Source organism: Pocillopora verrucosa, chromosome 5, assembly GCF_036669915.1.
Source record: "Pocillopora verrucosa isolate sample1 chromosome 5, ASM3666991v2, whole genome shotgun sequence".
NCBI lineage: Eukaryota > Metazoa > Cnidaria > Anthozoa > Scleractinia > Pocilloporidae > Pocillopora > Pocillopora verrucosa.
Window position 1 is genome coordinate 22106521 of NC_089316.1, and position 20387 is coordinate 22126907.

The 20387-nt window shown below is 37.0% G+C and overlaps 1 protein-coding gene across 3 annotated transcripts; it reads left to right on the top strand.

The window, feature by feature from the left end:
- Positions 1-272: 272 nt before the first annotated feature.
- Positions 273-20387, top strand: LOC131795041 (uncharacterized). 3 transcript variants are annotated; one of them, XM_066167639.1, is made up of 12 exons: positions 273-384; positions 8822-9626; positions 10735-11216; positions 11578-12274; positions 12901-12997; positions 13514-13763; positions 14242-15045; positions 15314-16547; positions 16733-16828; positions 17665-17921; positions 18562-18829; positions 18972-20385. In XM_066167639.1, exons 2-12 carry the CDS (start codon positions 8837-8839, stop codon positions 18974-18976), a joined length of 4980 nt encoding a protein of 1659 aa, XP_066023736.1. In that variant the 5' UTR covers positions 273-384; positions 8822-8836; the 3' UTR covers positions 18977-20385. The 3 variants fall into 3 exon arrangements, with proteins under 3 accessions (XP_066023736.1, XP_066023735.1, XP_066023737.1); XM_066167638.1 differs by having other exon boundaries at positions 12898-12997; positions 18972-20384; XM_066167640.1 differs by lacking the exon at positions 16733-16828 and having other exon boundaries at positions 12898-12997; positions 18972-20387.

Genomic DNA, 20387 nt, shown 5'->3' on the forward strand with positions numbered 1-20387 from the left:
GATGTAAGCGTCTTGTGGGCTGTTTCGACTTTTTGTGAAATGAGTAGCCTAAGGATTACACAAGAATCCAGCGCTAAACAAAGTATATCACCAGAAGGACAGCGTTTACAGCGAGAGCAAGTCGACGAAGCCGTATCTTGCGTGACAAATACTGAGTAAACACGTGGCTTCAATCATTGCATAATCACTCCTAATTTATGCATCGTGCTCTTTCAGCACGGTAACTCCATATGTAAATTTCCCTTAGTCACGTGACGTTTGAGGAAGTTAAACGAATTGCTTGAATCAAGGAGTGTCTATATCGAGCTCAGTGGTTAGATATTGTCTGCAATCTGTGTTAGATTTTTGTTAATTCGCTGGAGTTGTTGGTTACTTTACTGAGAGGTAAGAATTATATTAAATATAGATAAGAATTTAGCCCACATTATAGTGTAGCCTCGCCAGACGGCGCGTACTAAAAACCCGAAACAGCGAAACGAAACCGCCGAAACGAGCGAAACTACCGAAACGAAACCACCGTAACGACCGAAACGAAACCACCACAATAACCAAAACGAAACAACCGTAACGACCAAAACAAACCACTACAACATGGCAATCGAGAGAACGATCCTCCCGTGAGTTAGATCAGGATTAGACCATAATTGAAACGAGACGAATGGGTTTCATTTTATTATCATTGCTGTCAAAGCAAACTTTATTGCGACGTCGGAAATCTACTTACTAGCCACCTGAACTACATGATAAGCTGATAGCTTCGTGTTATTCCTTGAAGTTTCTTTCAATAACATCGTATACTTTATTTAAATACTTTATTTGAAAAGTATTTATGTCTATAACCTTTAGATCTCTGGTTCAATTCCGGTCTAGCCATCCTTTCAATGATGAAATTTCAAAGTTCACTGATATATCAGTTTATAACCTTTGGATTTTATCGATGGTTCGCTTCATATATTTCATAGATATATATATATGTTTGTATTAATGTTTGAATTTATTTATTATGTATCAGTCATATGGTGGGTCGAACTTGATTTTGATGTGGGGCTAAGTTACTGAAAATGAAATGGGGTGAAACTGGCGTATACCAATTCATGTGCAATCGATTTTTGAGATTATTCGTGATGTGTGAAAAGGCCAAATATTTTTATGTGACTGAGTGTTAGAGAGGGGTATAAGGGACCCTCTGCCAATGAAAAGATAGAATTTAAATTCTTAGAAACCTTTGAGCTCAGTTCTTTGTGATTCATTATTAATCTTTCTCGGTAAGATATATAAGTAACCACATCATACTTGTAATGTGCATTTCAAGCCAAAAATTTTAATTCCAGTATTTAGCCAGTTGTCTCTTGTTTGCGGAAAGAAGAAAAACTTTCCCTTCCATATTCAATAATTTTGATTTTTCTACATAGGACTTGCTATGAAAAAGCTGATTTATCAAGAGCATTCAATCAATATACAGTAGTGTGAGAAGTTGACATGATAAAATGCAATATCTGAAGCTTATGCTGCATTTATCAAGATTATCATTTAGAGATCAATGTCTGCCTGCCTATTCTAAAACTTTTGAAAACTCAGAGAAGCTCGAAATAGCTGAATGCCTCTAGAATATGTATAATAAAACAATTATTGAATTCAATTTTTGATATCTTATCAACCTCATTCAAAAATTGCTTATTACCCTGGTGTCAAGACCATGGATAGACCCTGGTCAATCATAGCTCTGCCATGGTTGTTCAAAGGACTTCCTGTTGTCCAATTCTGTTTGTAATAATACTCTTGATTAACAAATCAGATAACTGTTATCAATTAATCAAAACTATGACAAAATTGGAGAAAGAAACTAGACATCAGTTACATGTTTTCAATTTTTTACGCCTAACGGCTAAATTTTTTGGCCGTTTTATGGCTAACGGTTATCCCCATTGAACATTCTTTCTACAACTGTTACTTTAAAGCTTGCATCAGGTAAAAGTAAAAGAGAATTTATATCGATAAATTATTCATTCTATGATCCAGATCGTTTTAAATTATCTCCTTCTGTTTTTGTAGAGATGCTTCGTAAATGTACGTCCGCTCCAATGTAAATCTTGCATCGGCTCATCATACTTTAGGTTACCTAAATTTCAGTCTCATTTTACTACGCCTCTTAATAAAGTAGATAGGGTTGTCCCCCGAAATTCTATCGATCTACTTTTAGAATTATGGCAAGGTAAGACAACGTTCCGAAATTGTCCAGTTATAACTTTTTACCCTGTTTCTCGTGGGAGATTAAAAGTCTTAGCCAAAATTCATGGATACCCGAAACACCGTGACACCGCGCGCCGCTCTGTAACACTGCGGCCTGGCCCAAACGGAAAGCAATATATATCATCGTCCTAAACCAGATGAGCCCACGACATATCAGCGGCATCTTGTATGAGTATCCGCAGTTTACAAAGTGACTTCCGCTTTTTCTTGTTGACGCGTATTCACAGTGTACTCGCGTGTTAGGAAGTTCGCGTAGTGCGTCTGAGCCAGCTTCTGCCAGATTTGAACAGAAAAACAGGTCCTTTGTTGGACTGTAATGATACTTTGATCGATAGCGCTGTTAACGAAATGTTTGGTCGGTTCGTAAGTTGTCAACCTGGTTTAGGTCGATCTCATACAAGATGCCGCTGATACGTTGTGGGCTCGTCTGGTTTAGGACGATGATATATATTGCTTTCCGGCCCAAACTCGATCCATTCCAAGCCATTTCATTTGAACTCCATGTTATTAAAAAGGAGCAATGGTGAGAAAAATAGATACGTCAAGCTTCATTGACTACCACTATAAAAAAAACACAAGACAGTGACAACAACAAAAAAAGAATACCTCAAGATAAATGAACGTTTTTAAATGTTCATTTAAACGATTAAAATCGTTTGTCTCACGATGAAAGAGTCAGGCTAATCAATCGCGTATCGGATCACGACATTTCGACTCCTATGCTGCACGTCCTCGTCAGCATTTATCTATGAACCACGATAGGCAAGAACACAATTGGAAGTTTTGACACATTTAAATACTAGAGTATTATAACCAACCATTGGTGCTTAGTTTTAAGGGGGGTAAGTTTTAAAGGAAACTCTGGTGCTACGTCAATGGGAGAGTATAGCAGGTAATTTAGTGTTAACAACTGAGTTGAAAGCGTAAATTGGCCACCATAAAGAGTCAAAAGGCTGACGTTTTGGAGCGTTAGCCTTTCGTCAGAGCGATTGGAGGAGTTGTGGGTTGTAGTGACGAGAAAACAATAATAAATTAGTTGAATGAAAAGCGCTCGTTGATACCGTGGGGATTAAGAGTGCCGATTTGGAAGATAAATTTTTGTTCTAGCGTTTTGCGGCTTTCAGAACTGCCTAGATGTAAGGAAAGTCCGTAAACTGCCATATGTTGTTTGGAATGATTAGGGAGATTGAAGTGTCTAACGACATGTTTGGATGCGTTCTTGTCATTTAATTCTACGTCGCGAAGGTGTTCTCGGAATCGGTCACCTATTGTAATATACTGCGATGTGCGCTTAGTTTTGGTTCTAAATTTAGTGCACTTTTAGAGAAATTCAGATAAACCTTTTCCCTGTTTTACCCCGCGGCAAAAATAACCGAAACTGTACCGAGATAAATGGCCGTTATTAATGTTTCTGTCAGCACTATTTATGGAACGGGAAAGCTGTGACTATGATATATAGTTATGGGTAAAGCGCTACGTGAGGACAAGGCGTCAAACACCGTTTATTTTGAAGAAATTGAATGAGCTGCCTCCAAAATTAAAGCACCCATCCGTGGCAGTTAAAAAAGTGAGGGATAGACTCGAATATCATATCAAATAAAGATATTTGTGGAGATAACTCCTTGAACGATACGATATGATGACGTCCCTCACCTGGCGATGGTACTTCTCAAGATACGGTCGCGGTGATACTCGCAATAAAGCAGAAAATAATTATCAGGAGATTACTATGGAGCTTGCACACACTTTTCTGGCATCCTGATGAGTTCCTTACTCGTTTTGACAAAAAATATGCGAAAAACATCGCCCGCGAATGACTGACAGGATGATATTATTATATCTAAACAGCTGAAGTCAGTCCTATAAGGGGAACGATATGAATTGCTGTTGCGTTGAAAAGTCATCAGAATTCCGACGTCGTGCGTGGTATTAAACAAAACGAAATTGTTGGTCGAGTTCTTTTAGGTTTGCAAGTAGTTTCTTTATCGGCTATCACATTCGTCACTTATTCAAATATTTATCAACTTTGAAGAATATTACTACGTTATGTTTTCCTCATATTTGTATTAACTCTCCCTTGAAAGCTTATTTCGATTACATTACAAAGCCATTTGTTACAATAAATAACATTTTCATTATAGGACCCTGTTGTTGTCCTTGATCTGTTACTAAAAGTGTCGCTACCTAAATTGAAATAACGCTACTTGAGTCATAGTTAAACAGTGTAAGAATTAGGAGACCTGAAATACTCAATTTACGCAACGTTACACTTGGGGATGTAAGCTTGTTGGCTGTTTTGACTTTTCTTTTTAATTGGTAGTCTAAATATTACACAAGAATCCAGCACCAAACAAAGTATGTCAACGGAAGGACAGCGTCAACAGCGAGCCGTACCTTGCGTGACAAATACTGAGTAACCACATGGCTTCAATTGCATAATCAGTCATAATTTATTTACCGTGCTATTTTCGGCACGGTAACTGAATGTAAACAAGCCGTTGGTCGCGTGACGTTTGAGAAGCCTGAAATATTTTTGGAGGGGGTTAAATAAATTGTGTGAATTAAGGAGTGTCCACTTGAGCAGAGACGTTAGATTGTCAGCGATCTGTATTTGGATTTTCGTTTGTTCACTGCAGGATTTGTTCACACAATTTGCTTGAGAGGTAAGAATTATGTTCCATATAGATAAGAATTTAGCTTACTTGTAAAGTGTAGCCTCGCCAGACTTCTGCGACGCGAACAGAGATAATTCTGCCAAGAACTCACCCTCTCCGCTCGATCGAACTGAAGTAATTTCCCCTGAAGTGCTTCTGCCGCCATTTCTGTCAGTTCACACAAACTTTCTGATATCTCCAGTATTCGCTGGTTTCCCTTTGTATTTTGAGTGTGTGGGTTTCTGATCTATTATAATTTCAACTTTAGCGACACTCGTCAAATGCAAAGCACGAAGACATAACGATTTTGAGAAAGTAAAACAAAGGCGCCTTCAGTCGTCCTTCTGCATGAGACGAGTTAAAGTTACACACTCTCAGCAACAGGGAAAAGGAAAACAGTGATTGTCAGTTAAGATGGCCTTAACGGGAAGTTTTGATTGAAGATTCTCTCAGGAATGGAAAGAATAAAGGGACAAACTGTTTCTGATCGTCTTGAAGACAATCAGCTCTGATCATTAATCCTTCTGTCTGGTAGTTGTTAAGTTTTCAGTTTTTCGCGTTAAGCAATGGAAGTGTTTGAACTGATGACAAAATACTCGCTTAATTCCATGGAGTGTAGTTGATTTCATCTGACAGAAGTTAGAAACGAACTCAAAATATCTTGAATCTGTAAAGAAACCAAATTGATGCTTGATTGCTTTGATCTAAATGCAGGTATGTCAGGTATTTGATAAAATAATTTAAACTTGCTGGCTGTCTGCTTCATTGACTGACAAGAGGGTCCCGTATACTCTTTATGTGAAACACGACTGGGTGATTTTTTTTCCTCGTAAATCGTGAATTGAATTGGTTTTCCTTTTCTTGAATCGTGATTAAAAATAATATGATCTTTTTAGGTCCTCGTGAAGTAATATTTTTTTATTTAAACGTGACCTGTGAATGAAGAACTGATTTAAACGTGATTCGTGAACCATTTTGTTTTGCGCGATGAATTCCCAGCTTTTTGATGGTTTTAAAAATGTATTATTCTCGAACAGTAGTGGTTAAGTTTTGACCAGGGTTGTGACAGGACATGAACTTTACATGGATTAATAGAAGTCATAAAACAGACCTCTAATGTTCCTTGAACAAATAATATAAGACATTCTGTCATCATTTGTCACTTAAGACTGTTCAAGACTAGGAAAATTGAAAATTCAGTTAGGGAATTTGGTCTCTTACTTTCATGTGAAATGTCTCAAATGTGTGAACGTGAAAAAACTTTGATATTATTCGTGATGTGTGAAAAGGCCAAATATTTTTATGTGACTGAGTTTTACAAAGGGGTATAAGTCCGAACCTCTGACAATGAAAAGATACAAGTCAAATTCTTAGAGACCTTTAAAATCAGTTCTTTGTGATTAATCAAGAATCTTTCTCATTAATATGTATAAGTAACCACATCATACTTGTAATGTGCATTTCAAGCCAAAATTTCAATTCCAGTATTAAATGGCCAGTTGTCTCTTGTTTGCAAAAAGAACAAAAAATTTCCTTCACATATTCAATAATTTTGATCATTATACACAAGATTTACAATGACAAAGCTGATCGGTCAAGAGCATTCAATCAGTGTAGAACAGTGTGTGAAGTTGACATGATAAAATGCAATATCTGAGGCTTATACTGCATTTATCTTCTTGAGATCAATGTCTGCCTAGTTTCCAAGACCTTAGAGTTTAGTGTTCTCAACCTTCTGCAAACCTAGAGAGATGCTCAAAATAGCTGAATGCCTCAAAAATTATAATAAAACATTTATTTGATTAACAAATAAGACGACTGTTATCAATTAATCACAATATAACAAAATTGGAGAAAGAAACTAGACATCCATTACACAGTTATACATTTTCATAAAAAACAACAACAAAAACAATTAACTCAGCAAAATGCAGAACAGCGTGTGCACATGATGTGTTCTTTCCACTTCCACAGGCATGACATGATAATTATCCCTTTAACTCTTCTATTACACTGTCTAATTACAAGTATGACACCTACACTGTACTATAAGTGCTCAAATTGGGCTTGTGATAACCAATCATGTTGAAGAATTTTGTTATAGTTTTGATTAACAGATGAAAAGTTATATTTTCAGATAAAAGTTTTTCCTCCTCAACATTTTTAAATACTGATATTAGAAAATTATTAAGCCCTGAAAAGGAGGTAAGGATTTTTTTATTGCACTGAGAGGGGGTAGCCTATATTAAAGATCCATGGTTTCAAAATTGTTGGGTTTTTTTTTCAAGTCAACCCTGAGTTCTTTTTAACCATAACTTGTTCTTTTGAGAAAGCAACAAATACATTCAGTACATATTTGGGGACATGAATCATTTTGTTCTTAGATAAACACTCTCATTCCCTTGACCCTTTCACTCCCAAGATCTCTTTAGTAATTCTCCTTACTGTTTGCCATACCATTCTTATGATGTAAGTTTGGAGAATTTGGTATTGGATCATCTAATAATCCTCTAACTGATATTTTCCTTTGTTCATATCACTTACAATATCTGCTTGATGTTGTGTTGATATTTCGTAAGGAGAATTCCTGTATTGGTCACTCATGCAAGGTGAAGGGTTTAATAAATATGTTATACATGAGTTTTGATGTTGGTTAATGATTGCAGTTGTAAAATTTTTTACTTGAATTCATTTTGCTGAAAATTAAATGTTCAAGAAACCAGGCACAATTTGTAAAGATTTGGAGACAGTCCTGGATAGATTTGTTAATTAATGAAGGATCTTAATTTATTTTACAGTCAACTCTCTGCTAATGGACACTCTCGTAGGTGGCCAGTTCTAATTATGGACACTTTTTTCAATTCCTCATTTTTCTGCTTAGTACCAATTGAGTTCTTTATCACTATTCTCAGTTAACTGATATATACTTTTTCTTTTCACATTCCCTTCTTAGTTAAGCTTTTATTGATAAACATGAATAAGAAATTAAAACCAGTTTTCTCTACTATTTGTTATTTTTTTATTTCATCAACAACATTCAATACATAACATAATGAGTACAGCAACTATGGGTGATTTGGATGATATTTCATGCAAAACATGTCTTCAATTGAAAATTGTAATCTTAAAACCATCATGCTGCTAGACAAACTCTGCAAAAAAAAAACCAAACAAAACAAAGAGCTCTCATTCTGATTATTTTTGTATCAAAACAGTGAATATGTCAGTGAGAAAAACTTATCCAATCAGTCTTTATTAAATAACTAGGACCATATTCTGATGAATTCACTCTGTTAATTACAAGTAAAAATAGCTTACAGAGGATAAAATCAAACAACAGGTCTGAAAATTAGCAACTTGGTCTGATATCTACAGCTTAGAAATCATTCATGCTTTGGTTTATTTACAACTGTCTTAGATGATCACATGAAAACAAAACCAACCATAGATTTGCACTAATTATTTCTTTCCTGTTTGATATTAATTTTGAAATGGAAGTAGTAATTCGTATGTTTTTGGAAAAACAGCTTGGAAAACTCAGTGTATTTAAATTCAAATATCTTTCTTGTTCATAATTGCCTTTTCGTTAACATCTATAACTCAAGCAATTGTTTATGAACACAAAAATTATACAATTAGATTTAAGTTGAAATGTTTCTGATGAAAATAAATAACTCAAGAGCCTTTACGCATAAGCATCCGGTCCTTCACTCAAAATGTTTAAAAGAACACTGAAGGGTGGATGCCTTCCAAAGATAATGTACTACGGGGAATAAATCATTACCTTGGTTCAGTAGATGTTAAATTATAAACCTCATTCTTGCCAATTTTTGGTTCGATTGTTACTATAAATGCCACAAGAAAGTTAGTTCAAGTTACTCACCTTTAATGACAGCTTGTTTTTTTCGTTCTGACAGTTACATTACTAAGACATGGATTCCCATATTCCTAAAGAAAAGCTGAGAAGTAAGATTGGAACAGATTATTTCGGAAGAAAAACATTAAATCTGTCAGAGTGGGATTTGCTGGAACTGCCTGAAGCGGTGCAGGAATTAACAGAGTTGGACAAACTTGACCTGTCACGGAATAAACTTAAAACAATACCTGAAAATGTTGGAAAACTAAATATTATTACGGTACTTGATGTAAGCGGAAACCAGCTGTCCATATTCCCAGCAAGTTTGACACAGCTGAAGAAACTCCAATGGCTGGACATCTCACATAACAAACTAACCACCATCTCTGATGCTATTGGTGAGATGGTGGCACTGGAGATACTGGATCTGAGTTCCAACCAGTTGACTGTGTTGAGTCCAGCTATAACACAGCTGAAGAAACTCGAACGGCTGCACATCTCACATAACAAACTAACCACCATCTCTGATGCTATTGGTGAGATGGTGGCACTGGAGGGACTGGATCTGAGTTCCAACCAGTTGACTGTGTTGAGTCCAGCTATAACACAGCTGAAGAAATTCCAATGGCTGAACATCTCACATAACAAACTAACCACCATCTCTGATGCTATTGGTGAGATGGTGGCACTGGAGGTACTGGATCTGAGTTACAACCAGTTGACTGTGTTAAATCCAGCCATAAAACAGCTGAAGAAACTCAAAACGTTGTTTGTAAATGGGAATCCTTTTACAGTTGAAGGAATGAGAAGTGTTGCGGAGCTAGAAGATAGAGGAATAATTGACCGAGTATATCCAGATCTCCACGGTGAGTAAAGGAAATTTCTGTTCACATTATTGTTGTGACGTGTGCATTTACTAAATTGGTTCTAATGATTGACTTGCAAGTGGTTATTCTGCTTGTTACTGATTATTACAGGTAGCTGGCGATAGTTAAACTGTAATTACTGTCACAGTTTTTGTGTGGTAACAAAGTTGGCATCACTTGAGAAATACATGACATTTGTAATGGAAGTTTTTGTTCTAATATTGAAAAGCTTTATTTTAACAATTTGGCTGACATTGAAATTTAAGTTCATCAATAAGGAAATATGATTTGATGTGGAATCAAGAGAGTAAATGTTGTTACAAATCATTCTACGCAGTTAGGAATTACTGTTTTGAGTTTTCTTTCTATTGGAATGGAATTACGAAATGATAAAATGTATCCCAAGTTAATTCACTGTTAGGAATTTTTTTTTTATTTTTGCTTTCCATTTGGTTAATTTGAAGGGTTTAAAAATTTAGTAACTTGTGGCTTATCAAACACAATTCATAAACTAATGTGATTAAATTTTGTGAATGAAGTTATAGGCATATAGCTTGAATTTGTTATTAGCATGACTGAATCCTGATTATTATTTCCATAGAATTTACACTGCAGGTGTTTTTTGTGTAATTATTTTTAAACTTACAATTGTTACCCTTTGGAAATATGTGTTTTTTTTTCGTACACAATCAATTAATTGGTTATTGACTCCTCACTACTCGGCAGAATTGATTTAAGTCCTTGCCTCTCTCTTGTGTGATCAGTCACAAGTGGTTCTAATTCTTATTGTTCTGAAACATTGAGTCAGTTTAGATTTGGTGTGCATGTTCTCAAACTCATCACTACATTTTATGCCAGAAGAATTATTATGTGTAACTTTTATGTAATAGTGGAATAAATGCATTAAGATCAGAAACAAATAAACAATTTTGATGGTTAAGTTTATATATACCAGCCTTTAACTCCAACATTATTCATGTTAGGCATTTATAGTTGTTGATTTGTTAACCTTTACCTTTAGTTTGCTTTCTTTTTCAATTAATTTTTAGAAATTTATCAATGCGCAAACTACCTTTTTCTTTGTGTTGTTAAAACTCTTTCTTATCAGGCCCAATGAGAGAGAGACTTAAAGCACAGCTGGCTTATGAAAGGGCTTTGCAAGATGGATATGTCATGGTTTACCGTGGCAGAATATTACTCATTGGTCAGGATCGAGCAGGTAAAACCAGTTTAAAGAAGAGTCTGCTAGGCCTTCCATTTGACTCTGGAGAACAGAGCACTGAGGGGATTGAAGTGGATCCTTCAAAGTGTGAAATTGATGTTGACCAAGCTGCAAGGAACTGGCAGTCCATTGGTGAGAATAAACCAGGACTATTGGAATGTTCTAAAGATGTGGCAAAGATTGTTGCAGAGAAACTTTTTACTCAAGAAGATCATCATGCTAGAAAAATGTCTATGCAGCAAGAAAAGCTGAGACAAAAAGACTCAGATAAAAGTTCAAAAGAAGATTTTGAAAAAGATTCAGCCCACATATCACCTGCAGATTTTGAAAAGGGATCTTTAGGTAGTTACAAACATGGCAAAAAAAAGGTAATATCAGAATTTTAAAAATGTTCTTCACACACATGTTTAAGGCAGCTTTTTATGACAGTATAGTTTTAAATATTTAATGTCAAATGAAGATTATGTGAGCCTTAAAGTGAAGCAAAAATTAAAATTGTTCAATTTTTTTAACTGATTTTTTTTTACTTTGCAGTGGTCTTAGCCAAAAAACAGGGAACTGCTTGAAGTCTAAACAATAATTTCCCTCCCAGTACATGTACTCTCATTTTATCTAATTTACATCAAACTTTGACACAGTTATTTGAGATGTGTAATGAGTTTGCTGGTGAGACTGCATCAGTGTGGTACTAAGAGTAAATAATTTCCCCTTATTTGATACTTTACTTAGGTTGAGGATAAAGGAGATTACCCATCAATAGATGCTATGGACAACATTAGCATTGAACACTCAATGGACTGCATTTTAGAGGAGCCCGAGGTAATTATTGATGTTGCTCAACCCCCTGATACTGAGAAGCATGTTCATCAGTGGTTGGAGTATCTCAAAGGCAAAGACATCAATAGTGGTTTATTCCAAGAAGAATCCTATTACACTATGGATTTATGGGACTTTGCAGGACAACACCTGTACTATGCCAGCCATCCTATCTTCTTATCACAGCGAGCACTGTACATATTGGTGCACAATCTCAGCAAGCCTTTGGATGCTACAGCTGAGCCCTGCATGAGACAAGGTAGTAATGATGTGAAATTGGAAAACCCTAACAATGAAACAAACATGGAGAATTTGCTGTCATGGCTGGCTACAGTACACAGTGTTGCCCTGGCAACTGATGACCCAGATGATGATGCACAACATAAGCTGCCCTACCTTCGCCCCCCAGTGTTTATTGTTGGAACACATGCTGACAAACCAGTTGAAGACATAGAAGTAATAAAGAAACAAATACAGGAGAGAATTTCTGGTATGGAATATGAGAAGCATGTGGTCAGACCCTTATTCTGCATTGATAACACTGAGAGACCAAACTGGATGGAGAAATTTATCCAGATGATTCTAAAGCTGATGGGAAAACATGAAACAGGTAAGATATTTGATGTCATATTATATCCTTCAAAATGTGTTACTTGCAGTAATTGGTGGTTTTATAATTGCTTACTAGCTTGTCTTTGCGTCAATTTCAAGAACACTAAATTTGTGGCCATTTTTTCTTCTTTAATCAAAGGCCCATTTTGTAGATGGTTGGGAAGTGTTGAGCATACAGTAATTATTATATGACTCATATTTACATGTCATCAAGCAGTTCTGCTGTGTGTCATTATAATATTAAAAGGTTGCTAGACATGTAGAATGTTTTAGTGGGAGCGGTGAGGGAAGGATACCGCCCTGGTTGAATGAGTTCAGGCTAATAGTGGAAGCTACTTAGAGTTTTTTTTTTATTAGCTGCACTCTTCTTGGCTTTCAGTTACTTTATGTAGCAGTGTCACCATACTTGGGCCTGTAAATGTTTCCTGACAGATCCATTAATTTTAAATTTTGAAATAAGGAACAGAAGATGATTTGAAGAGTTGAACTCAGTTTATCATCTTAGCTGTTGTCAGCCATAAAATATCTGCAATCACTCATGTATGATACAAACTATTCTCATTGTAAGCACAAATTTGTGTGTCACATTATGCTTTTAATTCATTTTCTAAACATATCCAGCAGAGGAAGAAGAAAAAGCAGATGGAATAAAAGAATTGCAGAATAAAATCCTGGAGGTGTTGAGGAAGGAGCCTTATATGAAGGAGAAAGTACCCATCAGGTAAAGGAAAGTAATATTTTATCTGAGAAACCTCATTTCATGGACTTTGGGATCAATGTTTTACATGTATTCAAACAATCATGAAAAGTTCTTTGAAGAGCAGTCAGAATTTTCATCCTAACCGTGTATGCATATAAACGTATATAAAGACAAAAATATTTTACCTCTAGTAGTTTGAAGTTCATCAAAATACTTAAAACATATGACTGTACTAATACACAGCAGTCACATAAATGCAAACAAACAAAACTCTTATTAATTCATGACATTGTGACAATATTGTGCGTATAAAAAGGTGTGGATGTCTGATGTATATTTGAGAAGGCACAGCTCTTTGAATTGAGATTGTTTATATGAAAAATATAACCATGTTTGAATTTTCCTAAAGTTTGGAGAAAGCTAGACCAAGGAAATGGATGAGTTAACTCTGGAAGACTGCAAATAAGTACATGTCTGACTGAAGTTAATATCCAATTTTAAACCCTAAAAAATTGTAATTATTCTGTTGCCCTCTAGATGGTTTTTGTTTGAAAAGGTGATTGAAGCTTTGGTGGCTAAACAGATTTATCACAGAAATCTGCAACAACTTGAGCACTATGCAAGGAAAGACTGTTTCATGGAAGATGCAAAAGAGTTTGAGTCCATGATCAGTTTTTACCATGGTCTGGGGATGATAATCAAGCATCGTAGTACAGTTGTACTGAAGGCCCAGTGGTTGATTGATCTGTTCAAACAGCTGATAACCATTCCACCTTTCAATAAACAGGTAGGAAAAAGATGTCATTTTAGAAAGGCCTTACTTGGAAAATGTTTAATAATTTAAGTGAACAGAAAATGAGAATGATACTTTTGTTTAATATATTGGTAACTTATGCAACAGCTGTGACTCTTTGATCTCCAAGTTATTTCATGTACCTTTTGCAGCTTTTCAGGTCATAGATCGATTTAGCCTTTTTCCTTTACAAGAGACTTGCATTGGCTTGCTACCGCTCACAATAATTGTATTTACGCAATTTTTTTCACTTGCACTAAATAGCTTTTGTGGTGGTGAATAACAACTAAAAATCATCTCGGAGCAGCCAAAGATACAAAGTTGTCCATTGAGAGTGTAATTTCTTACCATTTCGGTACATTGATTGAAATAAAAGTTTTCTAGTTCTTTTACATATGCATGGGAAACATTCAGGAGAAACATTTGGTGGACTTCTCTTATCTGGAATTTTTGTTATTTATGTATTTTGTAGAATGCTCGATATGCAAAGTACTGGCGGGAACTTGAAGGAAGTGGCATCCTTAGCATGGAACATGTTGATCACGTATTTTCCAGCTTTATTGGACAAAGAATCATCAAGGGAGACATTCTAGACATGATGGAGCAATTTGGCTTGATCGCTAAGTTCTCAGCTTCCCCAACCAATGAGAAGTACTTTGTACCAGCTCAGTTGAAGTCATCGCCTGTAGAACTCAGTAAGATGAAACCATCACCAACTGATCCATGTCCATTGTATCTCCTCTTTGTCCATGGCTTTGTCCCTCATGGTCTCTTCTTACAGCTTGTCTCACGATCCATTCGTTGGTGTTCAAAGACATGGGCCATGCATCAACCTCGCCTGTACCACAATGGAGCGTGGTTCATCATTGGGAAAGATATTCATGATTTTGTCCTCATATGCAAAACAGGATTTGTGAAGGTAACTTTGAGACAAAGAAAAGCACAAAGTGATCAGGCCGCAGGACAGAACTCCGTCGAACTAGCAACTCTTGTTCGTGAATTTCTTGAAGACACCCTAAAGAATTTGTCACAAGAAATGCCATACCTGAGAGGAATGAAGTATAGGCTGTGTGTTGCATGTCCTTACTGTCATCAAGGGGCAGAAGAAACACGTCGTGCATGCTCAGATCACGTGAAAACTACTTGCACACACAAGGACTGCTTCCACCTCATTGATGCAAATGAAGGTCAGCCGGACATCTGTAAGCGAAAACCATGGGATATGATAGAACCAGTTTGTGGATTGAAGAAATGGTTCTTGAAAAGAAGAAGCCAGGTATAATTAACTGTAATGATCTTTCAAGCAAAGATTTCAAGCCTCGTTTTCATCTTTGCTTTGCTCCTCTAATTTACTTAGTATTGATGTCAATTGGGCTGTTATCAGTGTTGAGAAAGGGAGCCCTGATAGATTGTCTTCAGTTTTAAGTATAAGTCAGAGAATTTCAAACAAGATAGAATTATTCTTTAATAAAAATTTGTATAACCATACCCAAAGTTTTTTTTTATGTAATTATCATAGTCTTATATGACCTTTTTTTCTTCAGGGTTTGTCCTCTTCAAATGTAACTGCTAGATCACATGATGAAGCAAGTGAAATCAATCCAAAGAAGTCTGCCGCAGCATTGAAGGTGACTCTCCTTGGCAGTGAGTGGAGTTCGTCAATGGGGGGCTTGTCCACCATCAACAGACAGCTTGCCATTCTGTTGGCCAAACGCTCTGAACTGGACGTTACTCTCCTTGTCCCACAGTTTGCCTGTACTGATAAAGAGAGGAGATTGGCATCCAGTCACAATGTTTCCATCCAGCAAGCCGAGAAACTTGAAGGCTTCAGTGATCCTCTTGAATGGTTGAGTTTCCCACCAAGACACCTTGACATTGACTTTGTGCTGGGTCATGGTGCAAAGCTTGGTAAGCAAGCCCAAGTTATCAGAAAGTCTCACAATTGCAAGTGGATTCAGGTGGTGCACACTGCACCCGAAGAACTTGCAATGCACAAAAACTATCCCAGTGCTATTGCCAAGGGTCAAGAGAAGAATTTAACCGAAGTGGCGTTGTGTAAATTGGCAGATGCTGTGCTAGCAGTTGGACCAAAGCTAACAGACGCTTTCTCCACTCAGCTCTGCTCATGCAAAAGTGAGGACGAAATCCTTCAACTGACTCCTGGAACTTTCTGTGAGTTCTCTGACGTAAAACAAACCCTAAAGGAGCGTAACAAGTTCAAGGTACTGACGTTTGGCCGTGGTGACCCAGAGGACTTCAGCTTGAAGGGCTACGATATCTCTGCTAAAGCAATAGTTGAACTGAAAGACAGGTCTTACCATCTGATTTTCGTGGGTGCACCTGACGGTAAACAGGATGAGGTAGCAAAGAATTTACTCGAGAGTGGAATTGATAAAAACCAGCTGACCGTGAGGAAGTTCATGCAAAGTAAAGAGGGATTGAAAGAATTATTTTGTGAAGTTGATCTTTGCATCATGCCCTCTAGAACAGAGGGTTTTGGTTTGACAGCGTTGGAGGCATTGTCTGCCGGTCTTCCCATTCTTGTCAGTAAAAACTCAGGATTTGGTGAAGCACTGTGCACTTTACCATCGGGCAAATCATTCGTGGTGGAGTCTGAGGACCCCAAGGAGTGGGCAAAGGCAATTTCTGGTGTCCGACAGAAGGAAAGATCAGTTCGACTTCGAGATATTCAGCAGCTGAGGAGTTCATATGAAGAGAAGTTTAGCTGGGAAAAACAGTGTGACCGTCTTGTGGACAAGATGTTCGACATAGTTCATGGTGAGAATGTTTTCAATATCCTTTATAGTGTTTTAGGGGGATACTCGGCTTTCGGTCTCTTTTAACTGTGACGGAAAGCATGAACACTTCATATAAAAAAAGATGTTAAACATGAATAGTAATCAGTCGTTTTATCTTCTTGTTTACTGTGATGTTAAGATAAAAGTTTCTTTCTATCTCTTTAGCTTCCAAAAGACGAGACACAAGTTTCAGAGCTCGGCAGGTCGAAGTTGTTGATACGTCAACCGAACAACTAACAGTGGATTCATTACTGAATCCAAGTGAGTAATAATATATTAATAACACACGATAATTGACATCCCTAAAGAAGTACAGAAGATTACAAGGAGATCCTGCGATTTTATTTTCTTAACTTTCGACTTCAGGCCTGCTATGCTTCGTGAAAACTTCGTGAGGTACTTTTGATAACGTTTCTTACTAATGAGACATGTTTTTAATTATACTCCTGCACTCTTCAGTCACAAACGTAAGACTTGTATAAACAAATTTGATTTTCTTTCACTTTCTGATCCGGACGGACGACTCAGTGTTATTTGTTTCTTCTATTCATTTAAAGTTTTCATCCCATTTCAATTGGAAACTACCATAAATTGTCTAAACCAGGAAGACTTGGGGCACTCTTTTACTTTTTCTCAAAACGAGACCAAAGTTCAATATGCTGCTCCTTTCAAAACCGGTTTATGTTCTATTCACAATGCAGTCGTCTTTTGACACAATATTGTAGTAATCACATATTCATACGGTAGAGGAAATACATCAACATATTTTTGAAGCCTGTAATTTTTTTTCCAGGATTCCTTTTTCCAGTTACACAGATATATCAGAGCTTAGATCTTGTCCTTAATTTTTCTCGTCTGCTTCTTCTCTCTTGATTATTAGTGTATTCATTCACGGGCAGATATCGAACTTAAAAAGTGACTTAAATAACAGTAAGAGCTTCCTTTTCAAAGCTGAGTTTCTGGACAAAACAGTAGAAGTCTGGTGGTTGAAGCCGTTCTTTTTCTTTTTACCTCAAAGTTTCTCGTACTAGATGGAGGATTGTGTTATTTTCGCTTCTTTCATGCTGTTAGATTAATGGGAACTTTGCCTTCTCTAGGTTCTCTTGACCGAATCATCCAGGAACTTCGGCAGATGCAACTAGATGCAAGCAGAGTCAAGAGCAGAACAGATCTATCATTGGGGCTGAGGAATATTGCATCAGACAGGGGCTTCAGAATATCTGACAATGAAGGATTAGGAAATTGCATGTTCTATGCCTTGTCCGAACAACTGGAAATTGTTAAGGGAATCAAAATCCCACATGGCGAATTAAGACAAAACTTGGTTCAGTACCTCAGGAGCAACCCAAAACTTGTAAGTTGATGTTAGTATGTCTAACAGAGTATGTCAAGTGATGTTATTTTAAGAGTATGATAAAGGTTTAGTGATAATACATGCCACTTGGCCAACACCACTAGAACCTATCCCAGTGTTCACAGGGTGAAGTGGCCAGGAGTACTGTTACTCTTCCTGTATGGAATGATGGTCTTTTCTTCAGGAGCTCTTATACCAGCTTAAATCCCTGGTGGAAAGGGGAACTTGAAAGATTCAAATTCTTGATTTAAGAAGCCACACAATGACGTTGGTTACAGTTAAATTCATATGTTACTTAATTTCTTTTCCGAAGAAGTAGGCCACCACAGTTTTGGTCATTAGAATATAACCAAGTTTCAAAAAAGTTCCATTTAAACCTCCATCAGATGACAGAATTCTAGTCATTCTCTTAATGATGGATCTTTCTTGTTGTTTTCTTGCTGTTTGCAAAGTGTTTTAGAATATACACGGACGTTTTAAAAGACGTTTCAAGCACACAATTTGTTATATGCAGTAACTTGCTAATTACAGGTCGTCTCGTACCATTCTGATAAAATTACTCCCTGACTCGTACTCCACGCGCTCAAGTTTCTATCAACAATCCTTTGAAGTTTCCCTCTTTAACTGATTCTTCTTACAGCCGGATGGAACAGATCTGTTTCACTTTGTCCATGGACATCAAACATGGACAGAGTACCTTGAAGACATGGAACAAGATGGTACTTGGGGTGATCACGTGATTCTGTGTGCCGCAGCGAACCGCTTTGAAACGTGCATTCGTGTTGTCAGCAGTCTATTCCATAGCAATGATGTAATCATTACGCCACATTGTGCAGTTGACGAAAGCAAACCTCTTGTGCTGGGACATATTCATGAGGTGCACTATGTCAGCCTTCAACCCGTGCAAGGTACACTCGAATTATCATAAAATTTTGTTTTTTATATTTCATGCTTCATCCTGCCTCCCATCGCAATAATCAGACTCAATTCATGCACTATATTGTTCTCCCCTGCCGTTTAATCACAGGGTTCTGATTATTGTGTTAACAGGTTAAAGTGGCAGGCCCCTACAGTCACCTTGATTGGCCCTTGTGAAGAGCCCGGCCTTACAGAATGACTTCATAGGCGTACAGACCATTGATGCAAAGCTTTCTTCAGCCTGATTTATCCAATGTAAACTTTTAAAATCTTAGATTTAATTCGAGATCCTATGATATTAGTTTTCCAATGAATCGCATGAAAAGGAAAACCACCCAAATGACAAGGGGTGTAAAGAAAGACATCATACTGTGAAAAGTTATCGTAACTGAGGATACGAGCGCTATTTTAATAAAGTTATTATTATTACTTACAGTAATATGCCTTCCCCCCAAATTTAGAAGGCGATCGATAATTGAGATAAACTGCAGAAGTCCGTTGGCTTGAAGTGCCTATACTGATTAAAATGTAAAAATTAGAAAATCGAGATTTCAAAGGTTCAAGACTCCAGTCAGAACTGAGTAAGTTGGAAACGTTTCAAGTAATGGCTTTTTTTTCGGATCTAAATAATGTCTTGTTTCGTAACGACTGAATTTCTTTCCCTTACGTTCAACTTCAAATAGCATTTCAGAGCATTTACAGCCATAACTCAACATAGCGTCATAGAACACTCCAACAAAATTTTGCACTCTACGGCTAATTTCGATACTGGCGCTGACGAAGCGACCTCCATTATTGATTAACCCTTTAACAGCCAGATCAAATTTGTAATTCTCCTTACTGTCAACGATACAATTCTTATAATGTTAGTTCAGAGAATTTAGTATTGGATCAACCTATTATCTCCAAATTGATATTTTTCTATATTCTCAGTACTCATCTGGTTGGTATTGTATTGATATTCTAAGGAGAAATTCTGTCTTGGTCACTCATGGGAGTTATAGGGTTACGATCACAAGGTTCCTATCGAGAGGAAGTCATCGCGCGGATAAAAATTGCGTGACTTCACAAAGTTGACGACAGAGTGTGCCAAGACTTGTCTCCTTACAGTCACAACTATACTGTAAAGCCCTGAGACAGTCATAGAGTCATATGTAGCTTCTTGCATGCCTTGTCGTGTCTCGCGACCCGCTCCCCTTCTCTCGCACGAACAGTTCCATTTATCGCTCATGCGATATTTTTGGTGCGTTGTGCCTCGTTTGTCGGCATTGGTTTTCCCAAGTGAAGATAAGATTTTTTATTGTTTTTTTAGAGGGCACGGTAACGAATCTTGCAATCTGATTGGTTCTTTACCCGGTCAGTATTTTCCTATCTCTGCCCACGGGCCACGGTAACGCTTTCGTGAGTCGCCGAGTACATCCCAACTTTCGTTGTCATTTTTCATAAATATACCTCGTTTTCCGGCTGGGCAGTATTTTTAAGCAAACACGTCGGTCACTACCTCAAGCCGATAAATAACTTATGAATCCTCCCTTTTCTCTCTATCAA